Genomic DNA, 23,812 nt, shown 5'->3' on the forward strand with positions numbered 1-23,812 from the left:
AGCATCAAATTTTCATGTCCTTGTGTGACAGACCTCCCCCTTGATATCCTTGCACTCATCGCTGATTGCACTGCAATGTGTCTAAGCAAAAACATACTGCATTGGAATTTCGCAAAGGCGTCATAGTCAAAAGAACATTGGACACTAGGAAGAGGGGAGAGATGCAGCTTAGCATGCAACAACTATCAATTGTAGTCCATGACAAGGAAAGCGAAAGAAACACGCAAGGGAAGGGAAATTAACACCAAGGAAACCTTATAACCTAGAGAAGCAGCTGCTCTTACATCATTAATCCTGGTTCTTAACTTGGTCACCCGATCTTGTCAAATGTGCATGGACCATAAGTACTTGCGAGTTGCCTGTTCTGCATGTCTGGTAATTCCTGCTTGAACCTGCCATGTCTTGACAGTTCCTGCTTGTTTCTATGTTTCTAGTGCCTTATTTTCATATTCACAAACCAGATATGCATGCCAGCCTCCAGGTTCACCTAAGTATCGTATGCAGAGGTTTGCCAAGTAGAAGGTTCTATTACTCTTTTGTTGTAGTTAGAGAGATGCTTTGCTATGAATCATGAGAAGGCAAGCGATAATGATGATGATGTTCAAGGCTCAGCTATAAAGAAAGCATATAAGCTCTAAAGTGTAAGTCTATTTAACTTCTGTTTTTTCTGCTTTGATATTTGGATGAAGATAGTGGACTGCTTATGAGTGTTGAATGAGTCTGATTTATGTAAATGATTGCGAGATGGTTTTGCTGTATGCTTTCCTAACCATGGTTGCCATATCCAGGTACAAGGTGGGCCATATTTAATCACCACGAGGTGGGCAGGACAGTCAACATGAAATTTACACAGTTTTTGCTAATAAAATCAGACAATTGCTGAACAGGCTAAAGTAATACTTCATGTGAGGATGCTTGTGCAAGCACCTGAGGGATCTTGTTTTTCCTGATTTTACTCATGATGCAACAGATCTGGACTGCACCAATGCAATCTCTACAGATCTGGCCTGCACCAATTTGAACTCTCTACTCATCTCCCCTGTTTCTAAACTCAATCAACATGCTTCTACTGTATACACTACTCAAATTAGAGTAGGAAGGTTAAAAGAACCAAGGGATCACATATGGAAAATGTCACCACCCTATTGAGCCACGAGCTATGGCCAAAGATGCTGATATCCCATACCGCTGTCACATTAAAGCAAGAGGCATCTATCCATTGTGTGCTTGTGATCACGTACAAGGAGTGTGTCTGCTAGCAATACGGTTGTGAGAATCCATCTGTACATAAGGAGTGCAGCTGCAGAACTGTACTGCAAAATAGGCTGTATCGTCGCATATATAGAGGGAGTTTGTAACCGAGATACCTCAGTACTTGTGATCTGCAGGTCACCATGAAAGGTGCTTCATTGGCAATGAAACATGAAATTTGGAATCCAACTGAAATGTTCCATTGCATATAGTGAAACGATCCACTGAAATGTTTGTTTGGTTTGAGAGAAAGTCATATTCTGGATATATGTTCCCCGATAAATAATAAGACAGATCGTTCCTTGTTTCTCAAAGGTCATTGATGAGTGCATATAAACTTTACCTGGTTTAACAATGCCTCTGTTTCTGGTTTTTGCTCAAACTCTGATATTTTAGACTTGGCAGCAGGGAACTTTGCCACATTTCAAGTTTCCCCTCTGCAATCTGTCGGCTCTAAACTGGAAACGGCAGAAATCCCAAATTTCAGATTGGTGGAGGAAGTCCATCTAGGCCCAACCCTAAATTTCAGATTTGGGCTTTCAATTAGGGAGGGGAAATTCCAGATTCTCACCTTTCTGATTGAATATGTTAGTTTGAAATTTAGGCTCATATTTTAAATGCATGAATATTTTTGTGCATCTGTTGCAGGCTGTCCAGCATCGAAATGTTTCATTTGAAAACAACATTTAGACATTTTTTTTGGGATTTCAGTAATGGTGGCCCTAGTACTTCTATGGTCACTTAGAACTACATCTGAGGAGCTCCAGACCTGCAGAATGAAAATGTTGGACTTTCTGCAGACTTTAGGATTTTGGTGTACTGTTTTTACTCTAGGGATATCTTGGCATCATAGTGAAATGACTTGGTTGAAACTTGAAATGTCGAGAGTTCCCTTGTAGTTTGTTTTTTTCCAAGAAGATATAATCCTACTGTAGATCCCTCATAATAGAATATTCCGAGGTAAACTTCAAGAGTTGTGTGATGGGCTTCCAAGATATATTAAGTATAAAGCAAAATAGTAGCAAGTCCAGTACAAGGCTTGAGTGAATAACCGATTAGGAGGTCTAGAGCATGTGTGACTCAGAATGATGGAAAGTGTCAGAATTCCTGATACTAAGAAATGCATATCTCCTTCTACTTATAGTCTCCGGATCACCCTGTAACTTCTCCCATCTCTGTTGGATGGTGTGGACAATCTCTGTCCATGTCCTGGATAGATTCTTTGCAATGTATATGTCCACAAAATCTACAGCACAGCTACATCTGCTGCTCCAATTGAACAAAGCAATTATAGTGTGCTTGTAAAATTCTCTACCATTGAGGAGTTGGATCTTAGAGCCACTGCATGCTGCAGACCAGCATCAAGAAGAGCTCCACATGCAGCCACCTGCCCTTGTGGGCCTGAAACTTGTTGTTACTTGCGTATAGACAGCCTATAGGGGCTATCGACTGCCTCCAAAGGCCTCTTGATCAGCTAGGAGCAGCTCTTTGACAGCCTCCAATGGTTGGGCTGATTAGCAATGGTTGGAAAATTGCAGCAATAGCTCTCTCTCCTCCTCTCCTAACCTCCACAATGTCGGAATGAGGCTCCAATAGCCTCTAATAATCTTTCCCTCGCGGCATGGACAAGTTTTGCCAAGTGGTAGCTTCTAAATGCATTCTTCAATCAGTCAAATTTAATTCTAAAAATTAGTTTAATGATTAATTCTTGCTTAGAAAATTAGTTACACCAACCAACAATTCAAATTGGCTAAGCCAATTTGTTGTCCAAGTATTCTTGAGCATTTATTAGCACTTGAATTGGCATTAATTAATTAATTAATGCCTAGTTCCTAATGTTACCATTGGCATTAATGGCTAGTAAAATATTCTAAGCCAAAAATTTTCACCAAGCACCATCTAGTACGTGACTGACATAACTTATTACAACTGTTGTCTTTGACTCTCACTAACTTGTCAAGGTCCTTGGCTCATCATTGTGAAACAACTAACTTGCACATCACATGTGTATCCCACATAATTTGTTTAATACCTAATCAAATGCTAAGCAAAGTATCAAAATTTCACATCCTCGTGATAGAGAATCCGTAGTGGATATATTCAATAAATCTATAGCATGGTTGCATTCAGTGGTCCTTATATACCAAGTGATAATATTGGCTATGAGCTTCCATCAATGACAATGGCCTTGAGTCCACACTGTCCATGAGAAATCTAGCATGCCAATCTTGCTCACAAGTTGTCTCAAGACAAGGTAAGTTTGAAATCCTTGTTTATCCTCCTATTTGCATTTGGGCATCTATCTGTGACTTGAGCAATTATCCCCAATGTCATAATTATAGGCTGTGCAGTACCATGAAAGACCATCTTAGGGACTCTCCTCCATATCTCTTGAGCCCTAGGGCAATCCTAAATGCAGGGTCTGTGTGTCTACTCTGCTCTTGGTATTTAACACAAGGAACAAGATCTATGTCACAACCAAGCCATGTACCCACTGCTAAACTCGTGTCCAAGCAACCATAGAAAGTGTGGAATCTTTGCGGGTCTAAGATTGTCCTTCAATCTCCTCTAAAAGTCAGGAAGAAAAGGCGATGATGTGCCTTATGTAGTCCAATGTGGAGACAGCTTTGGCATCGCTCTGATCCTAATCATCTGAATTCTCCTTTCCAATCTTGTTGTGTATTTTAAAAAGGAAACATCACTAGGTGTTTCTGCAAACGGATCGCTTCATACCCATCCCTCAAGATCCCACTGTAGTCTCAAATGAGGCCTCTTGCTATATGCACCATATCTCTAGCCATCCCTTGTACATGTCTTAGGGTTTGGGTTCAAATACCAAGTCCTATCACAATGAGCCACAACCTTGATTCTTTGGTGGGAGCATCTTGTAAACTTTTGCTAATCGAGATCTTCTCTTGAGTTTGCTATCCTCGTATACTAAGAAGTAAGCACTCTCTCCACTAGTAGCTAGCAATGCGAGAAGGATGTCTCCTATAGCAAAAGGCCCAATCCATGTCTAGAAAGTGTCTGTGCCAGTTCTCCACTCCAAGGGCCTCACCTCCTAATGCTCTCCATCATGTCTCTAGCCCCTTTGATGTGGCGAACCCTTTGTCTTTGTAATCGATCTAGTAGATCAAGAAAAGCAAATCTCTCTTCCATTGTAGAAACTATTTGTGAAAAAAATATTCCCTTAGGTAAATGTATCCTCTCTTCAATGGTGTGGCCTTTCTTTTTCGTGAGTAATTGGTTCAAGAAAAGTGGTTGCCTTAACTTGTTGGGTGTAAAGGCCTTTCACTACACTCCATGTGCATATATTTACTTGTACATGTGACCGCACCCTTGTGGGTGTGTGTGTACCGTACCCTAAGTATAAATACATACTTTTATTCTTTATGTGTACCACACTGGTACACACCCAACTCAAGTCTCCACTCTCTATTGTTGAACACACTCCATTCTCGCCGCGCACACCACTTGGGCACTCTCGCTCCCCTTCAAACTGGTATGAGGGCTTTGGTGAAGGTGTGCGTGCTTCTCGAAATCAAGGCGAGTTTAGCTTCAGCTTGTACGCGCGAAGAAAACATCAGGTCATTTTTTAGCAAAGGTTTGCACGTGCATTGAGGCGACACATTTCAGCAATTCGTCACCTCCCATAGGCAAGTGACAGCCTGTAGGTGACAGCATGGCAGTAGGCAGCAACTTTTTCAAGCAGGAAAAGCTGTTGGCAGGTAGGCACAGGTCACAGGAGGCTGTCGGCAGGTCAACAACAGCATTTTCGACACATTTCCAGGGCAGATTGTCATTTTTAAAAAAATTATTTTTCTTGCAAGCAGTTTCCCTGCTTCTCTTGCAAGCAGCTCCCTTGCTTACTGACAGGGGTTTGCGCGTGTAAGCATAGTTCTCAGATTTGTGCCCGAAATTTGGGACTTTTCCCAGATTTGATGCTATTCATGCATAACAGAGGCATTTGACCCAAAAATTGCAGACGTTGTGCGCATTTGCTCCAAAATTTTTGGGCCTTTTCATGTACAAGTGAATTTTTTCTCAGCTGAGCCAATTTCACTGAAATTCGTGCACATTTTAACCCCAAAATTTGGGGGTTTTGCAGAATTTGTGAAATTCTGCAACATTTACCGATATTTGACACTTGGGATGATGTATTAATGTGATTGGGGCAGATTTATTGCAAAAATTTTGGGGCTTTTCGCACGTGTGATGTATTTTGAGTCAATTTGTGCTTTGACAATGAAATTACGGCTGATTCACTACTGAGTGAGAGAAATTTAGACTTGGGATGTATCAAATGTTATAAAAAAGGCAGCTTCTCTCGGTACATGTATTGCTGAATGCTCATTGTGTAGTGAAACAGTGGTACAATTGCATTTGGGCGTTATGGTGATGTATTATTGAAGTGGGAGTTGTCTTTTATGCATATGTATCAAATTTGACTCATGTATATGCTGTAATCAGCCCTTGGGACTGAAATTGCAGCAAAATATTTGCTTCTTGGTCACTTTTGGAAGTGCAAGTTTGCGTATTTGCTGTTATATTCTGCAACCTTGCTATTGGTTGAAAGCATTCAGCATTTTATTGCAGTTTTTTTAATTGCTGAAAATGGTTGGCAGTGTATCTACATCTAACACAAATAATCTTTTTGAGATTCGCAAATTTGACAGCAATGGCTTTGATCTTTGGAAAGATCGTATGCAGGGTATACTTTTTTTGAAGAATTGTGATGATGCTTTGGCAGAACATAAGGTTGTTGCTTTGTCAGATGAGGATTGGGCTAAAATGAATACGAAAGCAATTACTTACGTCAAAATGGCAGTCATAGATGATATCTTGGTTGATATTAAGGGACTGACTACTGCATATGTAGTTTGGGAGAAACTCAAGGCTACGTATGGGAATACTACTCCTGTCAATCAGGTCCATCTCATGCGAAAGTTGGTCAACTTGAAGCTTGATGAGTCTAAGCTCTCCTCAGAGCATTTAAATGCATTCATTGGTATTTTGAGTCAGTTATAGTATGTAGGCTTGCCGGCTTTTGATCCTACGTTGAAGGCTATCTTCTTGCTCATGACTTTGCTAGATTCATGGGAAGCATTGGTTGTGTCATTGAGCAACAACCCCAACTTGACATTTGATGGTGTGCGTGGTTCTATTCTCAATGAGAATATTAGAGGCAAGGCAAGTGGGGAAAAGAGTGGATCAACCTATAATGGAAGAGGATGAATTGAAAAGAGGTCAAATGTTGCAAGTAAACACAAAAATCACAGCAAAAGCAAGGAAAAACAGCAAGATGTCACTTGTTATCAATGTGGATGCAAAGGTTATAACAAGCCCGATTGCAGGAACTATAAAAGGGAGCAAGAATGCAAGGAGTAGACAAATGCAAAAGGCAAAAAGAATGAGAAGGATGGCAGCTCTACCCGTGAAGAAATAGAGAAGCCAAATGTGGTATCTAATGTTGTCATTGAGGAGATATAAGAAAATAAAGATGCCGATTTATTGGTTGCATCCTTAGATCCACATGGTATAACAGTGGAAGACATGTATATCACTAAAAGGCATGTGATAGATGCATTGTTTTTTGCTCATGATAGTTTATCACAATCGTGGATTGTTGACAATGGTGCTTCATTTCATGTAACTCCATCTTTGGAGTGTTTTTCTTCATATGCAGCAAGTAACCTTAGGAAAGTTCACCTAGGGAATAACCATACATGTGATATTGAAGGAGGGGGCACTATATACCTGGCTCTTGAAAATGGCCAAGAATTGATTCTTCATGATATTAGGCATGTAGGTGGCATTAAGAAGAGCTTGCTTTTTGTTGGGCAGTTAGATAACAAGGGTTACTTCACTATCTTTGGTGGTGGAATGTGAAAGATAGAGAAAGGATTCATACTTGTCACTAGAGGCGGTAAAAAGGGAACTTATATTATCTTCACTGCAAGGCACTTCGTGGAAAGTTTGTTATAGAAGTACAGTCACACATGGAGCTATGGCGCAAGTGTCTTGGACACATGAGTCAAAAGGGCTTGCAGACACTTTATTTACTTGGAAGAGTTGATGTGAAAAACTTAAAGCTTGACTTTTGTGACGACTGTGTTTTGGGAAAACATGTAAAGAGTTCATACTCTCATGGAGCCTCTAGGAAGGCATGTATTTTGGATTTAGTCCATTTTGATGTATGTACTTGCTAATAAAAACTCATAGTGGTTTCTGTTATTTTGTGTCTTTTATTGATGACCACTCTAGAAAGCTATGGGTTTACTTGCTTAAGTGAAAAATCGAGGTGTTGGTCGCCTTTAAAAAGTTTTATGCATTTGTTAGTACTCAAAATGGTTTAAAGTTAAAATGCATAAGAATAGACAATGGAGGAGAGTATGTATGTAAAGAATTCAATAAGTTTTGTGCCCCTTGTAATCCGTCATCTAATGGTGTGGCTGAGCGAATGAATCGCACTTTATGTGAGAAGATTCGGTGCATGCTATCCACAACTAATCTCCCGCAATCGTTTTGGGGAGAGGCACTTAAAACCGTGGTGCCTATTTGCAACCGATCTTCACATTGTGCACTTGAAAGTGGCATCCTCGAAGAGGTTTGGTGTGGCAAACCTGCTTCATACGACCACTTAAGGGTCTTTGGTTGCTGTGAGTGCTATGTATATGTACCTGTTGATAGCTGAACCAAACTTGACATGAAATCTCTCAGAGGCATCTTCATGGGTTATGGAGATGAAGGTGAAATGGTTTATAGAGTTTGGGTTCCAAGCATGAAAAAGGTACTACGCAGCCGAGGTGTGGTATTTAATGAATCAAACTTGCTGAAAAATGTCACATCTAGTGATTTAAAAGAAAAAGAAAGTGACATTTCAGCATGATCAGCCACTTGAACAGCCATTAGCCACTGAAAATTCAGCTCTATTTAATGCTGGTTTTGATAATTAGTGTGTCATTATTGAGCTTGATAAAAATGGGCAACAAAGGGAAATTGGCATGCTGAAAATGAATTACACCAGCCTGAAAATGTTTCACAGCAACTTGAAAATGCAGTTCAGCAGAGCCAAATAATGAGGTCATTGACCTTCCTTTAGATGTACATCCATTGCTTGATAACACAGATCATTTGGTGAGAAGGTCTACACATGTCAGGAGACCTATACAAGGTTTGATCCCTCTTTGGACTGCATTTTACCTACAGATGAGGGTGAGCCTCTCACATATAAAGAGGCATTATCATGTGAATTAAAGAAAAAGTGGGAGCTAGCTATGCAAGAAGAAATGAAGTCATTGTATCAGAATGATACTTGGGATTCCGTTCCGTTGCCCAAAGATAGGAAAGCTATTCCTAACAAATGGGTCTACAAAATCAAGTGTGGATGGCAAACCCAAATACAAAACCCGGCTTGTGGCTAAGGGTTATACACATAATTTTTCTACGACAGATGCTAAGCCACTTGGTGTACCATTACCACCATACCTTAAGCTTAGCAAAGCAGATTACCCAAAAGATGAAAAGGCAGCCAGCTCTATGAAGGGTGTTCCTTATGCTTCAGCTTGTGGGTCACTCTTGTATGCTATGGTTGCCACTAGACCTAACATTGCTCATGTAGTGGGAGTTGTGAGCAGGTTTATGTCAAATCCTAGCAAAGCACATTGGGAGGTAGCGAAATACATCGAACGGTAACTTAAGGGCACACAAAGAAAATGTATTTGCTATGGAAAGGGTACGTTAGATCTATAGGGATATTGTGATGCAAACATGGCAGACAACTTGGATACTCGCAAGTCTACTAGTGAGTACATATTTACCTTGAATGGAGGGGCAATTTCTTGGTGCTCTAGATTGCAAAAATTAATAGCACTTTCTACCACTGAGGCTGAATATATTTCAGCCATTGAAGCTTCGAAAGAAGTTGTTTGACTTGGTTGTTTAGTCAAGGATTTTGGGCTGCCCATCAAAACACTTATGCTTGGATGTGATAGCCAGAGTGCTATATGCCTGGCTAAGAATGCCATGTTTCATGCACGTACCAAACATATTGATGTGCGGTATCCACTTTATCAGATAGATTCTAGATGATGGTCTAGTCACACTAACTAAGATCAAAACATAAGATAACCTTGCAGATGTTCTCACTAAGAGTCTTGCAAAGGCTCAACATGAGCATTGCATTCGACTAGTGGGAGTTGGTTAAAGGTTTGCTCAAGACCTTTAAGTGGGAGATCGTTGGGTGTAAAGGCCTTTTGCTATATTTTCCGTGTATATATTTACTTATACATGTGACTGCACCCTTGTGGGTGTGTGTGTACCGTATCCTAAGTATTAATACATTCTTTTATTCTTTGTGTGTACCACACTGGTACACACCCAACTCAAGTCTCTACTCTCTATACACTCTCTACTATTGAACACACTCCATTCTTGCGGTGCACACCACCTGGGCAGTCTTGCTCCCCTTCATAACTTTTATTTAATATTGGAGGGGCATATTTGATGAAATCTTGTAGATATTGATCTCCAAGTTCACATAATTTCTACGTCAAATCTAACCTTAAAACCTTTCCCTAGCCCTATTGCAAGGATGTTTTGAAATATCTAGTGAATGCTAGGTGTTAAAAAGACTGCTAGGGTTTGCATTGAGGACACACAGAGTGTACGACCACGGCAGAAATACAAAGACACAGACACAGACATAGAGGGAAAAACTCAAACCCTAAATGCAAAACTCAAAACTCAAACCCTAAACACAAAACTCAAAACTCAAACACAAAAACTCAAATACAAACAGAAGAAGGGAGAGAGAGAATACAACTGTGAAGTGAATGAATGCTGTAAATGAATGTAAGAGTGTACAGTGTGCTCAAAGGTAGAGCATTGTCGGAGTGTGACGTCCACCGAAGACGGATCCCAAGTCTGTGACCGAAGACAGATAGTTTTGCCCTTGAGCATTTCGTACTTTCTCTCATTCATTTGCATCATTGATTTGTTCACTTCAGAGTTCTCTTTCTTTTTTGTTTGTGTTTATGTTTTTACGTTTTGTGCTTATTGTGTTTTAGTCGTATTCCTACACTTTGTGTTTTCTCTATGCAAATCCTAGCATGTCTTCACAACATTGTATTTTTGTTAATGGAACATTGTGTATGAGGGAAAAACGTGTATTTGGTGCCTATCCAAGGTCGAAAACTCCTTGCATCGACCTTGGATCCACTATATTCATGGCATCTCATATGGTAATCTACATGACAATATATTGTGGCAGCACATGGCACATAGCTCTATACTTCCTTCATCATCACTAATACCCTTCTTGATGGCTACACGCACTTGATGATGAGGAGCCTGATTGTTTTAAGGATGCACAATAGAGTGTGCATTGGATGGTAGCAATGCAAGCTGAATTTGATTCTATCATTAAAAATCAAACATGGGATTTGGTGACATTGCCTGGTGGAAAGAAATCCATTGGTACTAAATGGATCTATAAGCTGAAAAGAAAAGCGGATGGATCCATTGATAAGTACAAAGCTAGGCTTTTAGCAAAAGGCTATGCACAAAAGAAGGGCATTGATTGTTGGGTATTTCACTCATGCCTCACTTACGCCTACACTCACACAGGAGTATCGATGATCAGTAGGATATTGGGGCACTTTTTACTCTTGGTAGGATAGGTTTTTTTTCCTAGACTTATGGTATTATTTCGTATGTGCTTACGACACACACTTACGGGCACTTATCGTGTTCGGGTGTGAACATCCCCTACAACCCTAAGGTTTAAGGGTTGTACCTTGTACTTTCAGCTTACACTCTTTTAGTCTATTGTATTGGGTGTTGTGCTTCACTCTCATGCTGTCTACTGATTTCTGTGCTGAACTTTGATTCTGCCTTCATCTCACATTTGGTATCAGAGTAGTATTGGCTCTATTCAATTGAAGCTCAGGTTCTCCTCAGATCCATTGAACCTTTGGAAGCTTCTGGCTTAGTTCAACTCTAGGTTCCACAACAGCCACCAGCATGTGCAGGTCGTCTTGCTCCCGTCAGATTGCCCCCTGTCCATCCCCGTGCTATGCCATCTACCAGACGTCATACCCGTCAGTCACGTCCTCTGTGTCACTCGTCAGTAGTTGCTAGTGCCGCTTGTCTTTGGAAACGCAACGTGTGTTATTGCTCGCCATGTCAGTCGTAGAAGGCAGTCGCTCGCCACGCCACGCTCTGCAGCTCGAAGCTTGCTCAGGTTGCCCGTTCGCCATCTGCCACGTTAGACTACTGCGCCACCTGCCTGACTGCGATTGACGAATCTGCGCCAGCTTGCCATAGCTCTGACGCCTGCCAGCTCGCCTGTCCATGTGCTCGTGTCAACCCGTTATTTTTGAGGTATTTTTTAAAATTTTTTAAAATTCCGGAATAAATTTCTGGAAAAGGGGTTTTTCTATGTAAGTAGGAGACTTCTGGATACGTGTCTGGGATACATTGGATGTAAATTTCTGGGCACATTTATAAAAAATTTTAGGGCTTTATGTTTTTTGAGGACATTGGCACATGTAATGCAATTATGGTCATTGATAGATTGTTTTGAACAAATCTAGGGCAAGAAATTTTGGGGATTTTGCTGATATAGTGTTGCTGAACACTGATTGCACCTTGGATTTGTGCATTAAAGACAGTTTTGACAGAGTGCACCTCTGTATACTAATTGCAGAAAGTTATTTCCTGCAATTTCTAGAAATTTTCAGATTTCCCGCGGTCTCACTTTGACATTGCTCTTTTGCCTCTTTTGGTAATTGATTATCATGGCAAATCAAGGAGGAGATGTCTTCACCTATGTATCCAAGGAGGACAGATTGGATGAAAATAACTATTCACTTTGGTCCTTCATGATGAAGAGTGTACTTGTGGCGAAAAATCTTTGGGATTATGTCAGTGGAGAAGAAGCTAGACCTGGAGTTTTGGCTCTAGCTACTCCTCCAGGAGGACGTGCACAACGAGCTCCTCAGCTTGCTCAACCTTAGCCACTTCCACAAAGATCAATAGCTCAAAAAGCATAGGATAGACGGGATGCATAGGCGTTGTTGCTGATTGCATTGGCACTTCAGCGGTCAATCATCCCCCACATTCGTTTAGCAGCTTCTTCATGAGAAGCTTGGCTAACTTTAGAGTAGATTTTTGCAGGCAAGAATGAAACTCGCATCTCTTTCTTAAAGAAAGAGCTAGAGACATTGAAAATGGATGAAGCTGATTCTATTCAGGATCACTTGAATAAAAATCAGTGAGCAACTCATGAATGTTGATGAGTACTATTTGGATGCACAAATGATATCTACCACTTTGAACTCATTACCTCCTTTGTACTTGGCTTTCCATACGGCCTTAAACCTCACCATGAGGATTGCCGCACAGCCAATCACTTTTCTTCAGTTATTCAGTTTGCTTCTAGAGGAGAAGCAAACAAGAAGAAATAGTGGTGTGGATGCCATAGCCTCTGAGTAGGCTTTTATGGCTAGACAAAAAGGCAAAGGCAGCCAAGTAAAAAATGCTCCACAAAGTTTTGGGACTTTTGGCACATCACATGCAAGTAAAAACAAAGGGGCACACAAGCCAAAAAGGGCAAATGCCGTTATTGCAAGAAGCCACAGGCCACTACATCACTTAGTGCAGAAAGTGCATCGCCAAGGAAGAGGAGTCAGTAATGTTTGTTTTTGATACTCCTTCAACTGCTATTGAGTCTGTGTTCTTCCAACAAAGTTAAAGAAATACCGAAAGGGACGCCAGTTTTTGGAGCCAACACAGGGTGTCTACTGTCTAACAATTTTAAGGTAAATTGAGCATTTTCAGGTTATGTTTATTTACTGATTTTTGTAATTAAGTACCTGATTAGGGAATTACCACCTTATTCAAGAAGGAAGGTTGGTTTTATGGTTCCATTGTTGGGATACCACTCAATCCTTTGATTTGGTGGGTCCTAGGCACCTAATTGCAAGCTGAAGCTTTGTGCTAGTGTTGATTTTTGTGGTCAGCTTTTTGTCCTAGTGTTGATTGCAAGCCGAAACTTTGTGCTAGTGTTGGCTTTTATGATCTGCTTAGAAATTACAGCAAGATGTCTTCATCCAATGAGATCGGATCAAGTAGTAATGATGCTTCTCAATATGGACATTCACATGGCGAAGAAGGAAAGGCAGTGCCTACTCTTGGACAAGGCTCAGACCATGGACAATAAGTTGAAAATGTTGTTGTTGGGCAAGGTGTAGGGCCTTCAAGGCATAATGAGGCTAATGACCAGCAAAGTGGAGGAATTTGATGACCAATTCAAAAATCAGATGACGAAAAAGGATAGTAAGGGCAAGAAGAAGACGAAGCCATCTTCTGCACCTTCAGAATAGTAAGGTGCATTGAAGGTAGTGTCAAATCCTTCACTTGAAGCCCCAAAAGAGGCCAATGAAGCAAAATTGTTGGTACCTATGGGGCAATGAGTGCAAATGCAATGTCAATGTGGAAGTGCCAATCCAATGGATCTTGGATAGCGGGGCATGCATGCTATGATGGGGCAGCTAGGATACTTTGGTGGTAGCACGATTTTTCATTTCATGCAATGCTTGGATAGGAACCACATATGGAAATGTATGGCACAAATCCCTATGGTATGCAGTAGCCAATGCATGGTGTGCAAGGTCCATTGTATTCGGGTGTGGTTGGAAATGTGTAAAACCCTATATATGGCAACATTGGCTTGATGCTTGGGGCACAAAGTAGCATTTTTGGTAATGCATTTGCACCCTCGAATGTTTATGGGGCTCAATGAATGAGTGTTGGTCATGCAAGTGCTCTGTTTGGTGTTGGTTTTGATGTAAATTTAGCTAATGCACCCTTTTTACAGTAGTCGGTGTATGACAACTTGACACCCAAAGGGGCAGCAAAGGACTATGATGAGGGTGAAAAAGCAATGAAGTTTGAGTTCTTCAGTGATGCACAAGATAGGTTGAAAGCTTTGACTTTCATTTAGGAGTTTGATATAGCCTATTCAAGGGGAAATTTCACCGAATCTTCAAAGATTCGAAAGGCAACCACTTTCTTGAAGGGGAATGCATTGCAGTGGTAGTCCATACTTTTGATGAGTACAATACAAGCAAATATGTGCATCGAGTTGGCTGACCAGTACCTTTGAGGCGGACAGCATGACAGCTTGGAACAAGCTAGATGCCAAGGAATGCAATAATTTTGAGCAATAGAAAAAAGATGTTTTAGGATGCATTGCTGCCCGTCACTTCTTATTGCTTCGTACCCTTTCATGAGCAAGTGGAAAAATATGTTTGTGGGCTGCCCAAAGGAATTAGGGATTTTTGCATAAAATCCATGGTCTCTAGTACGTCTCAGCTCATAGAGATTGCTACTACAGCAGATACTTTTTTGCATGGGAAGGATTTGGGCTTCCTAGAGAGAGGGGAGAAATTGAATAAAAAGTCGTTTAAGGTTGAGAAAATGGAAAGATATAAAAATCAGTCTGAAAAGAGGCCAAAACAGCATAGAAAGGGCTCAAAAACATTGGCACAACGTAGAGAATTGATGATTGCTTATAAATGCTTTATTTGTGAACAAGAGGGTCACATTGCAAGGCACTATCCCAATAGGTAGCAAGTTGGAAAATCAAAAAATCAGGGAGATCCCAAGGGAAAGAAGCCCAAAACATTAGTGGGATATGTGCTCGATGTTATTAGTGATCAGTCCAACGATGATGCTACTAAGTTGTGTAGAGCATGGGAAAAAATTAGGGATTGGTGTGCATTGATTTCTTTGATAATGGTGCATGAGTCAACTTCATCTTTGTAGATATGGCAGCATGTCTAGACATCAGAGAATATGAGATGGGACCCAAGGGGGAATGGCATGTAAGGGTTATGTAGAGCCCATCACACCGCTCATTTTTAAGCTTTGGTTGCATATACGGGGATATGTGGATAACGAAGAGTTCTTTATTGCTCCACTCGAGGGTTGTGATGTGTTGCTTCGTATCCCATGGTATCATCGTATGCATGCAATGATTGATTCATGTGCAAAAGAGATCGCTATTCAGCACAAGGGAAAGACTCGCTATTCAGCACAAGGGAAAGACTCTCACACTTGATGTAAAGTTGAAAGGGGAATCGATCCTTGTTGTATTTGTAGTTGCCATTTCTAAAGTAATGAAAAATCATCTTCTAGTGTACTTGGTTTAAGGATGATAGTGAGAATGTTGGAATATGATAGTGAGAATGATTGCATATTATTTTCGAAAATGTATACTAATTGCTTCTCTTAGTCACTTTCAGACAGCTACCGCATGAAAGGCTTAAAGATCATGGAATAGATCTTATCCTTGGAAGTAGCTCACCTACTAAGCCACCCTACAGAGTCAATATAGCTTAGCAAGAGGAGATTATGAGTTAGGTGAATGAGGTATTAGAATAAGGGTTGATTCAGCCCAACTCATCCCCTTTTGTTCTCTAGTGCTTTTGGTACAGAAAAAGGATGTTTCATGGCATATATGCATTGACTATCGTGCTTTGAACAAGAGCACAATAAAGAACCGATTTCCGATCCCTTGGATTGATGATGTTATGGATAGATTGCAAGGGGCATCCATATTCAAACGTATAGATTTGAAAAGTGGGTATCATTAGATATGCATTAGATCGAAGGATGTGTCTTGAGACAACTTTTAGAACACCTTTTGGGTTGTATGAGTTTCTTGTCATGCCTTTTGAGCTTACCAATGCTCCTGCCACTTTTAATTGGATGATGGATGGCATCTTCAGGTCCCATAGGGCATTTGTAGGTACTTTCTTTGATGACACGATTGTCTATTCAAAGAATAAGGTAGAGCAAATCAAACATTTGGACATTGTGTTCAATGAGTTGCGTAAGCATAGCCTGGCTATTAATGAGAAGAAAAGTGAATACTTTTTGCATGAGATCCACTTTTTGGGGCACATTATATCAGTTGATGGTATTTGTATGGACCCTGCAAAGGTTAAGGCAAAATGCTTATGGCCACCTTTGAAGAATGTTCATGAGATCTGTAGGCCATCCCATGGGCTATGCGTTGATGCCCTTTGATTCATGATTCGGGCTTCCTAGGCATTAAAACTGTCATTAAATGCAGTTGTTGCCCCCTAGTGTCCTAGCACTAATTGACACTAGGGTTAGGGCTTATTTTGGGGTTTCCTATGACAGTTAAGCCGTTAGGGTATCATATTTTATAATTTAAAAACACTTCATGCCTCATTTTGCATAAGTGTGGCATTATTCAGTGTGATTACCTAGGGCATTGTATTCTCTCTCCAATTCACCAGAGGGACTATAAAGGCATCTGGACGCATTGCATGTGTTCTGTGAAGAGAAAGGTCTCAAGGTTAATCTCGGAAAGACTAAAATCATGGTCTTTAACACCTTATAGGTTGGGTGACACACTCAGAGCATTACTTTATGTATGACGGCTAGCCTGTGGAAATGGTTAGACAATATGTATACCTCGGGGTCACTTTCAAGGGGCCACAGTTTTCATGGAAGGAGACTTCAGAGGCTAGGCTTGCAGGGGCATATGCAGCTTTCGGTACTCTAGAGCGGCAGTGTGCACACATACAGTTTCAAGAGCCTCGTACCAAATTGTGGCTTTTTGACACTTTAGTTAAGCCCACACTGCTCTATGGGGTAGCCATCTGGGGCCCAAGCCTTTATCATACTAGACGGATGCCACTTATGGACTATGATGGACCGGAAGCACAACATTATGATGGATGGGAACACATGGAAAGACCGCTAGTCATGATGATAGCACATATGATAAGGGCAAAAACCTCAGTACCACAGGAGATCATCCAGGCAGAATTAGGCGTTGCATCCATGGTAGTTGAGGCATTATTCCAAGCAAGTACTTTCCTTCAAAGGATATGGCAGCTCACTAAAGACCGATATCCTAGACTAGCACTGGAGTCTTCAAGACAGCTTGCAGCAGAGGGAGATAGATAGTGTTGGTATGCACACATGAGCATATGGCTGAATTTGCATGGCATGAGTACAGATAGACTACCACCGTTTGATTACAGCCTCGACTGCCCTACTTTGAGCCTTAGTCGTGCAGAGTTGAATAGTGTGATCAGGGCAGACATCACTAAAGTGGAGATAGAAAGGACTTGGTCCAAGCCCCCTTTTCCATTAGGCATGAAAATGGCACAATACCAAAGTCACTTCTTGCAGCTTTCTCATGACGATTTCATAGTGAGGCCTAGATACATGGATGCTTAACTGTCCCATGGACTCCGAGTTGCTATTGGTCAGATCCGCACCTCATTGCATTAGTTGATAATTGAGGCAGGTCGATGGAGCCATATTGCAGCCGATGAGAGGATGTGCCAGCTTTGTGGATGGGAGCCAGAGATGGAGGAGCACTACATTTGTAGATGTAATGTATACTATGATATCCGAGGCCGCTATCATTGCCTCTTTAAGGAGGGGTTTGGACGACTAAGATAGGTGATGGACTATGAGGACCAAAGATGTTTGGGCCTTTTCTTGCTGGAGCTCCAATGATGCAGAGCATTATTGTTACAGGACAGGAGGCGACCCTAGCATCATCCACCCCTTCAGAGAGCAGTTACAGACTATTTCAGCATAGCTGAACCCCCAGCCGCGACCACCCCAGACACTACATCTCCTCCTGATAGGCGTTACCAAGATACAACATCAGGAGGCATCACAGTTCACAGAGCTACAACGCTACGCAAAGCATGACACCCTAGAGTACCTACACGACAACATAGGCGTGCCCATATGCGGCACATTCGCATCAAACTAGCTTGGTACAGAGGCAGATTGGCGCGATGACTCAGTCAGAGGTAGCTTGTAGAGTCTTGGTGGATTCCATAGACTGAGGGGGTGATACCCTATACTCTTGATCTTTTTAAACTTAGGTCTTTTTCCAACTTTTTTCAGTTTTTTCAATTTTTTCAGTTTCCATACATCTCATTCCAATATACCATGTAAACTTACACATAAATTTTATCTCTTCTTATTTGGTGAGATATGATGATACCAGTTGTATTGGTTATGGTCTCATAGGCCACTCTGGCCTTTTAGAGACGTTAATAGATCTTTCTTTCTTTCTTTCTCTCAAATTGATTATTACTTCTTATTCATGATTGAGTATTGTTGTGCATCGATTAATTCTTTCATTCTCATTCATTTTCCATTTAATCACACAATCACTCCACGCTTGGGCCAACTAGTGGTATTAGAGTGGCTTTCATTTATTGTCCTCGCCATTGCTCGCGATCATTAACTCGTAGCCATTGCCATTTAGCAACATCTCGGCCGGCTACCACCCGAATTCATTGCTATCGTGCCGGCCTTCGTGCCCTTGACGAATGGTTGTTGACGGTTGCACATCATCGTGCCACCATTGCCATTTCCATTTAATTTCTTCGAGAAAAATCTTCAATCTTCCTTGATTGGGGTGTTGTCTGCAACGTGTGCTCAAGACACACTTTGACTCCAGCTCTTACGGGCCTGCATACTGTCGATGGCCTTGCCCTTGTTGCCACCCTAAGCCACACCTCCTCTTAATTGCGACTCTTGGAGCCGCCTACGTCCAACGTCATGGTTGCTTGTTGACAGGCAGTGTGTTGCCTTCGCTGTGACCATCACGTCAAATTTTCCGCCTTTGCCTTGTCTAACCCATCACGTTGCCACCCAACGTGCCTGGTTGCCAGCTTGTTGCTTTGCGTCCTATCCTTCAGACTCGTCTACCCAGCCGACACGCATACGATGCCGCCTGTCTTCTCCCACTCATCGACATGGGCGCAATGACCACCTGCCCATTGCCACATCGACACGATAGTCTTGCCGCCTTGGGGCCAACACACATGATTTCTTTTTCCAAATCAATTGTCTATATTTCAAATTTTATTTCACTTCATATAGGCCGTTGTTTCTACACCTCTGCTCATAAACACAAATTAGACCAAATTTGGGGGTTTTCATCAAATTGATCCACAATTTGATTCAAATTTCATCAAAATTTGGTGCTTTTCCATCAATTTTATTAGATTCTTCATCAAATTGAAAGAAATTTAGGATTGGTCTTCATCAATTTTGGGGCTCTTCAACAAATTGATTGAATTTCACTCCAATTTTGTCACCAAAATTGGGGCTTTTTAAGAATTCGACATTTTTCATTGACATTAAGGCAAAATTCATCACCAAGTGCGACATTCAACATCTTTCGGGTAAAAACTTGCAAAATTATCAAGTTTCTCTTCAAATTTTCAATAAAATTTGGGGCTTATCGTCATTTGAGCCCGATTTCATGCCAATTTCATTGGAAATTTGGGGCTTTTCTGAAATTAATTAAATTTAATCAATATTGAGGCTCAATCAAGCTTAAGGTGCGGCATTCAGCATTAATTGGGTAATAAGTTTACCCAATTTCTTCAAAATTTCTTCATTTTTTTGGTAAATTTTGGGACTTTTGCCTAATTCCACCACGAGGCGCCCAAAATTTGGGGCTTTTTCCTCAATTCATCTTCTTGGTCCTCGATGTGCTCTAAAATCATATTATTCGGCTGTTCGCCTTGCTCTTTCCTGACATTGAAGACAAAATTGATCATTTTGGCATATTATTGGGCGAATTTTCAATATATTCTACTGCTGTTTGCATCATTGGAGCATTTCCAACCACTATTCTCTGATTTCAGCATATTGCTGATTACCGCCTTGATCGGGTAATATTTATTTCTGAAATTATTTATTTTCCGCATATTTTTCTCTCTCCTCAGCAAGAAAAAAAAAACAAGAGAGATGATTATTCTTCATGTTATTCGATTTCATCGAGGTGGACAACATATCTTCTATCAATGATTTATTATTGTTCGCGCATCTATTTTCTCTCTCTTCACTTGGAAAATATTATTTTATGGCTGATCATCACTCATGGTCAGCTATAATAGTGATTTGTTGGGCATGGTTGGTGTGGAGGATAAGCTCGATGGCACCAATTACCCAATGTGGGATTACATGATGCGACATGTTCTTGTCGCGAAGAATCTATGGCATATAGCCAACGGCACCGAGACTTCTCCAACACCGGCACCACCTCCCGCTGCCACATCACGAGGTGGCTCTCATGATGTTGAATCATCTTCTTCTTCGATAACGCCTCCCACTCAAGATCAGATTCGATGGGATGGCCATGATGCCCAAGCGTATGGCCTAATTGCTTTATGTGTGAAGAGAGCCATCATTCCACACATCTGATCATTCAAGACATCCAAGGAAGCTTGGGATAAGCTTCCATCATTATATCAAGTGCACAATGAAGTGTGTGTTGCTTACCTACGTAAGCAACTGGAAGATGTTCGCATGGAAGGAGGAGGTAATATGGATGGCTATCTCACCGTCATCAAAGATCTTAACGAGCAACTATGAAATATTGGTGAAGAATTTTTTGGTAACTAGCTTGTTTCCATCACTCTTAATGGTCTACCGGAATCATATCACGGTTTTGCTACCACCTTGCGGTTGATAACTATGGGCAACCAAGTTACCTACAACTTCGACCAACTTGCGTCTCTTTTGTTATAGGAGGAACAAAGCTGTCTCAACCGCAATGCTACCATGGCAACCGAGCTGGCCTTTTCCACCCATCATCATGGAAAACCCAAACCCAACCTAAAAAACAAGGTTGTTTGTCAAAAAACAAGAAAATTTCATTCTGCCCTTCTTCCTACATCCCTTCTACATCGAAGACACCCTTCCATGTTGGTCCATCCTCTTTCAATCCTTCGAGGGGTCCAATCAACAAAGCTAAGAGGTGTAATTATTGTCAGAAGACAGGGCATGATATCATTGAATGTTGTAAACGAATTGCATTAGAGAAGAAGGAGTCTGGTCTTGCTCTTGCACATGAGACTGTGAACTATTCTCAGTTTAAGGGTTATACCTTTTTCATTAAGTGTCAGTATAATCCTTCTATTCATGATACTTGTTTTTTTGTTATTATTGATGTGGCTTCTACTTGGTATTTCAATAGTGGTGCATCTAAGTACATCACCTCTTGCCTAATGTTTAATGTACCTAAGGGGGGAATATTTATGTGTGCTAACAATGCCTCTTATGCAGTTAAAGGAATTGGACATGTGCAAGTTGTCTCCATCTTGGGCACTCCTTTGACATTGCATGATGTTCTCTATGTGTCCAGCATCAAGAAGAATCTTATCTCCATTTCAGCCATTGCTACTTCTAGGTTTCGTGTCATTTTTGACGGCCCTTGATATGCAGTATATGATGATAAGATTTCTTCTTTGATTGTCTTGATAGGCACCCTCACTAAAGGTCTCTATTGTCTTCATACTTATAATCAACAACTTGCTGAAAATCCTATTGACAGTGCCTTATTAACAAAGGAATCTTTTCACGATACACATTTATGGCATCAAAGGCTTGGTCACATAAACTATCGAGCATTGATGAAGCTCTAGTCAAAGGATATGGTCAAAGATCTTCCAAAAATTCACTTGCTATCAAATCACATTTGTGAAGGTTGTTTACTTGGTAAGATGCATCGATTCTCCTTTCCTAAGGATTCTCATGTTCATTCGCTATATATTCTACATCTTCTTCACAGTGATGTTTGTGGTCCTATGCGGACCAAATCCATTGGTGGATTTTTATGTTTTGTCACATTCATAGATGACAAGTCCCGATTTACTTGGGTATATATGGGCTAAAATCTAAGGTTGAAGTCTTCCCTTGCTTCAAAATTGTTATTGCTATGGTGGAAAACCAAAGCGGCTTTCACATTTGGACCCTTGCACCAACAGGGGGGGTGAATATCTTGCCAAATAGTTTTCGGAGTATCTTGCATCTCGAGGACTTCATTATCAATGCACCGTTCCTTACTCCCCACAACAAAATGGAGTAGCAGAGCAGAAGAATAGGTCACTCATGGAGATGACGAGATACATGCTGAAGAGTAAGAATTTACCTAATTCCTTTTGGTTCGATGCTATTCTATGTGCCGGTTATGTCCCACAAGAGCTTTATGCACCATCACTCCTTATGAGGCATGGACTGGCTCCAAGTTTTCTCTCTCTCATATGAGGACTTTCGGATCATTGGCGTATGCTCATGTGCCTCTCAGAAAAGGCATAAGCTAGATGACAAGTCTGTTCACTGCACATTTATTAAATATAGTCCTGAAAGTAAAGGGTACCATCTTTATCAACCCTCTACAAGCAAGGTTATTGTCAGCAAAGATGTTATCTTTGCTGAAAATGCTTCTCATCCCTTACTGGACTGTCAAAAACAGCCTACTATTGATGCTTCAGTCACCTTTGACAGCTTACTATCACTTTTCCATAATGGTTCCATGGCTGATCCTTCTTCTCAGCTTTCATTTCCACCATCTACGGATACATTACAATAGTCTATTCAGCCTGATTTACAGCCACAACAGCATCATGATACCTTGTCTGAAGAGAAGCCCCCTATTTTGGATCAATTTGAGCATACAAGGGCTGAAATTCAGCACCCTTAAAGAGTCCCTTGCTGGTTACTAGACACTCTTCCAAATGTAACAAGGCAACCTTAGTGTGTTGAACACTAGTAAATGCAGCCACAAAAGAGTGGATTTGATGCAAACATGTAGTAGGAGAGAATATGCAGCAAACACAAATTGTAGAGGAGAGAGAAAACCTAGCGATTGTGCAAAACAGGCAAATGCAAGCTGGCTATTAATGGGTGATAGATGGAAACTGATGGTGACAGTGGAGATGCTAATAACAATAGTTGCAGGAGAGAGAGACTCCAAACGCAAGTAGGATGATGATGGTGATAGCTCCCACTAATGGCGACGGATGTAGATGATGGCGACAGTGAGTGAAGGCCCTGACAATAGCGAACGAAAGTTTCATGATGATGGTGGCAGCTCCAAGAGGTAGGTGACAGGTGGAAGAGGCCAAAATGACTTCCTTTGCATGGAATGGAGCAGTTTATATCACTCTTGCATTTTCAAAGAATGTGCTATGCCTAGACTTACAGAGAATTCCTTTGGCTACCCGCACATGAGCCTCTGCTCGCAAGGATCAAGGTAATCTTCTTGCATGTGCATTGGTCACTAAACATACAATGAAGAACCCCTATGTTATAAAGATGTTTTTTCAAAGGGTCGTTGGGTGGAAGCAATGAAGGCAGAGATTGATTCCATCCATCAGAGTGACACTTGGGAGCTATGTGACTTGCCTCAGAACAAGCGTGCCATAGGCACCAAAGGGGTTTATAAAATTAAAAGAAAGTCAGATGGTTCTATTGACAGGTACAAAACCCACCTTGTTGCAAGGGCTATGCCGAACAACTTGATTTTGAGGAGACTTTTGCCCCCATCTCTTGCATTACTACCATTAGGAGTACTATTGTTTTTGCTGTCCACTTTCATTGGGAGGTGCATCAGCTAGATATCAAGACATCATTTCTCCATGGATATCTCACTGAAGAGGTATATGTTTCTTAGTCTCCAGGATTTTCACTT

At 41.1% G+C, this 23,812-nt stretch overlaps 1 protein-coding gene across 3 annotated transcripts in view; it reads left to right on the forward strand.

The window, feature by feature from the left end:
• Window positions 1–23,812, forward strand: part of LOC148038070 (peroxisome biogenesis factor 10-like) — an 80,005-nt gene that overhangs the window by 26,364 nt on the left and 29,829 nt on the right. For 2 of the 3 annotated variants that reach the window (XM_087668618.1, XM_087668610.1), the window contains exon 3: window positions 789–820. The exons of the other annotated variant lie outside the window; for it this stretch is intronic. In XM_087668618.1, the coding sequence (XP_087524744.1) occupies window positions 789–820 (32 nt within the window). The remainder of the gene's footprint in view (window positions 1–788; window positions 821–23,812) is intronic. 3 annotated transcript variants of the gene reach the window in all.

The sequence above is a fragment of the Lygodium microphyllum genome, chromosome 3, assembly GCF_053477565.2.
Source record: "Lygodium microphyllum isolate KBCC chromosome 3, Lygodium_microphyllum_v1.1.10, whole genome shotgun sequence".
Lineage (NCBI taxonomy): Eukaryota > Viridiplantae > Streptophyta > Polypodiopsida > Schizaeales > Lygodiaceae > Lygodium > Lygodium microphyllum.